The sequence below is a fragment of the Chaetura pelagica genome, unplaced genomic scaffold, assembly GCF_000747805.2.
Source record: "Chaetura pelagica isolate M959 unplaced genomic scaffold, ChaPel_1.0 scaffold343, whole genome shotgun sequence".
In the NCBI taxonomy this organism is placed as follows: domain Eukaryota; kingdom Metazoa; phylum Chordata; class Aves; order Apodiformes; family Apodidae; genus Chaetura; species Chaetura pelagica.
This window is the reverse complement of record NW_009952873.1, coordinates 272,233-276,471: the sequence shown is the minus strand read 5'-3', so window position 1 is coordinate 276,471 and position 4,239 is coordinate 272,233. Positions and strand designations below refer to the sequence as shown.

The 4,239-nt window shown below is 40.2% G+C and overlaps 1 protein-coding gene across 1 annotated transcript in view; it reads left to right on the top strand.

Annotated features, from left to right (window-relative positions):
• Positions 1–214: 214 nt before the first annotated feature.
• Positions 215–4,239, top strand: part of BICD1 (bicaudal D homolog 1 (Drosophila)) — a 99,281-nt gene continuing 95,256 nt past the window's right edge. Inside the window, exon 1 of the mRNA XM_009995213.1 lies at positions 215–235. Within this exon, the coding sequence (XP_009993515.1) occupies positions 215–235 (21 nt within the window). The remainder of the gene's footprint in view (positions 236–4,239) is intronic.

The following is a 4,239-nucleotide window of genomic DNA, read 5'->3' as shown; positions in this document are numbered from 1 at the left end:
ATTTTTTGTCTTGCATTGTATCTACATGAGTTTTCTTGTAATAAATTACAGCATGCAAGAGAATACCCAGATGTTTTAAAGGCAAGAATTAAAATATATTCTGTAATACTACAATGTTATTTCTTTTATCTCCATTTTTCTTTACCTTTATCATACCTTTGTCATTGGCACACATTTAATCGGGATCGCATATGTGGTGGGTTTTAGCCTAGACATGGCTGTGATGAGGTTCCAGGTACTTGATTCCTCTCACTTTTATTACCATTCCTCTGCTCTCTCCGGGTGCAGTTTCAGCATGTGGCTGTTTCTCAGCTGTGTGCTGGTATGCCACATCTGGCTGGCCCAGCTGAGCTGCGATGCTGGCTCCAGCATCTTTGTCCCGGTGCAAATGAGAAAAGGATGGCAATATACAGAATATATTTATAATTGTTAAATTGAACAGATTTATAATGCTGTATCTCTTAGAAGAAACTGATTAGGATAGAGTTCAAAGGAAAAAGATCAACTCACTGTTTATCATATAAATAGCCCAAGACAGTGTGTTGTGTGTTTACACACGCACACGCCTAATCATGCTCTGATGCTGATGATTTCAGAACACTCCAGGGAATGGAGATAACATTACTGATTTAAATGGCTGTCCAAACTCCTTAGGCTGCTTTGAAAAGAGCAACTCATGGGGGCTTTTTTCAGGGCTACTCAACCCATTTTTGCTAACATACTGTAAGGAATTTTATGACAGTCTGTTCAGCTGGAGTATGATCATACTAGAAATGTACAAAAAATATTTAATTTCATTCTTCTTTCCCTGTTTTTTATTCTTCAAAGCAATGGTATATGAAATCTTATCACAGCTCACGGAGACATATTAGCAGTAGTTGGTGGTTTGCAATTCATCCTGTAAAGCAAAACTAATGCTTGAGAAACTCTTCAATGTGGCTTGGATTTGGTGACTCGCACCAAATCTTTTGTGCAAAAGGGGTAACTCCTGCCATGCAGGGCCAGCTGAGAAACCAATATTGCAGGGCAATGTGGGACAGAGAAAGCTGCTTTGCTTTCTACAGATGCAGCCTGGGTTGGCTTGGCCAGCGTTGAACTGGTGTGAAGAAACCCTACTGGATTTTCTGGAGCCTTTTGTCTGTGCTCTGCTGTCTAAGGGTATTCATTAGCTTAAGCACAAGATCATAGAATAATTAGGGTTGGAAAAGACCAAGATTATAAAATCCAACTGTAAATCCAGCACTGCCAATTTTACCACTAACCCATGTCCTTAAGCACCACATCCACTTGTCTTTTCAATACCTCTGGGGATGGCAATTCCACTTCTCTGGGCCATGGTTCCTGGACCTTATGAGGTCTCTTTGTTTTCCTAGCAAGCCTATGGAAAACCTGAAGCACTGAGAAACATGATGCAGAACAGAATGCCTGGAGCTTCAGTGGTCAGGTCTGGCAGGGCTCCTTCCTTCTTACTGCTGCCCGAATCTTGTCCTGGCCTGAGCCCTATGAGAGTCTCCTTTACCTGGTTAATGAGGTGCTGTTGCACAGCCATGTAGGGTGTGTGCATATGCACAACTACTTGCACACACAACTGTATTTAAAGGATTTTCAAAAGTGTATTGAGAAGCTAACCTGCTTCCAGTTTCCTAGGGTGGGTGGGGTGGAGTGATTTTTTTTTTGCTCTGTAACGTCCCCTTTTAGGTACAGAGACTTGAGAGGGTTGATATTTGACTTAAATGTCGTTTGTATAGATTTTGTATTTTTAAAAGGCTGGCATATAGATTCCCAACAGTAAAGGTGTAGTTGTAGCTATATTTTGACACAAAGGAGTATCTGTGAATCTACTGCAAAAGGAATGTGTTGTTTGATGACAGGATGTCTTTTCACTTTCTCTTTTTCTGTTGGTGCGTGCTTCCAGTAAATGCACTTGCAGATGTACTGCAGTTCAGAAGTTCAAGTTCAAGACATTTTGTGGACATGCAGGCTTTAAAAGTAAATAAATAAAAGAAAAAATCCAACCCTTTGAGGGTTGCCCATGAGGCAACTGTCCCCTTGTGATGTTAAAATCCTTCAGTTAACTGAGATGGATTTGTCTAATAATTTCCAAAGGCTCTTTGTAAAGCAGTGGGTGGAAAACAAGCATCCCTATAGGCTGCTGTCAGAAGGCATGTTGTGATAGTACTTGTTAATCTAATGAATCATCAAATATGATTCAGTGTAAATTACAAATGTAGATTAGAAATGCAATCTGAGTAATGAAAGTGTTTCATAACACTGTATGATAGGCAAACAGTAAATGGAAACTGTTTATGGTAACTTGTTTTGCACTGAGAAGGTTCTGGTTCTTTTGAAGAAAGGCCCTCAAACCTTAAAGCTGGTTCATAAAGGTATTCAATGAGGAATATTCAATGGAAATATAGAGAATAATAGCAGTCTTGCATCCTTGCTGATGCTGTCACCCAGCCTTCTGTGGCTTTGGATGAGCCCCTGGTGGTTCATGGCACAGTGTTGGTCTAATCCACAGTGTGTGTTACCAGCCTTGGTGTTCCCCTGATACTCTTACAGGGTCTTGATCATAATACAGATTCATCAAAGACTGACAGCAGTAAAGTTTGGAAGGTGGACTTGGCTTTGAAAAGTCTTTTGGATAATACGCTCTAATACCTTATGCTAATAAAAATACAGTTCTTGTACAGGTGCACATAATATGTCAAGGACAAGACAATGCTCTGTACATATACTTAAAATTGAAAATTTTGTATATATACATGCTGATTATCTATGCATTATGTGTACACAGATTAATTATACTATTGTTCAGAGCAGTTGCACAGTGATACAGAGGCATGTGCTGGGGAAGTAGTTGTGACTAATCTGCCATGGCTGATGGTTGGTATCACAGGCTACCCAGAGCACACCTGCAGATGTGAGAAGGCAGCATGGGTGTGGGTCACTGACTTCTTGTACCACAGTCTTCCTGTGGCACCACAACCAACACACAAGGTTGAACAGAAACTTGTGAATTGTGATGTACACTTTTCAACAAAATACCAGTTGCATTCAATTCATTTACCCAGTGAAGCTGGTGTAGTTCAGGTGATACGAAGAGGTCTTGTAATGAGTCATTAATGTTGGAGAGGCATACTTTATTTTAAAAAAAACCAAACAAACAAAAAAAGCAGACATCTCCAACGTGAGGTGAAGTGTTAGTGCTTCTGAAGACCTTTTGGAAGGAGTAGGTGATACTCATTTTACAGAATCTTTAAGATGCTGGACTTCTACCTACCTGCACTCATTCTGTTATAGATTTCATTCACCCACACACTCATACGCACATACTTTCAAGAACCAAGGCATATGTTTATGCACAACTAGTCATATCAGGATCATTTGTGTGACAATAGAACATCAGGTACTCGTGTGTTTTGTGTTCTTATTGACTGATAATAACAAACTGTTTTTTTTTAAACTCTATTTCTTAGGAGCAGATGGTGGTTAATACTGTTTCTGATTTTGTTTCATTCCTCCTTCAAAATCTGGAATTTCACATTTCTCTTTCCTTATCTGGATGTTTTATAGCTCTGTTCTGTTCTTCTTAACCTTGACAGCTTATCTCTAGGTCAGTTTGCTCTTCATTTTCTTTACATGAAATCACCTATATGGTACTCTAGGTAGAAAATAACTGCTACCTGTTCTTTTAACCCCTGCTCTGCTGTTTCTCATGGTGTGCATGTGAGTGTGTGTGCACACATACACAGATATTTTCTTTTGTACTTCATTTGTACCATTCTTAATACTCTTGTTTTAAATGTCTTTGGAAGAGTAGGAAATTATCTACCTTAATAATTTCTGGAAGGCACTGATATTTGCATTCTGATGTTGCAACTCTGCAAGTGGCCATCTGGAACACATTCCTTTACAGTTTGCTAATATCAAATTCAGGGACATGTGAAAGTTTCCTTCCTGGAAAAAGGAAAGGAAAGCTCCAGCATCCGGTGCCGAGACAGATTTAGCTTGCTAGCTAAGCACTCCCTTGCTGGCTGCTGACAGGGGTGTTCTCCTGGCTGTGCTGCTGATCCTCTGCTCTGCAGGAGCATGGGCATCGCTTCCGCTGGATGGGAGTTGGGAGGAAAGAAAACTTCCCCTTCCATGAAAACTGCTGTTATGAGCAGGGAGACTCTAGATGGAAAAGTCTGATGATGCTGGTGGAGTCGTTTGAAAGCCTCTCTGAAAACAGGAATG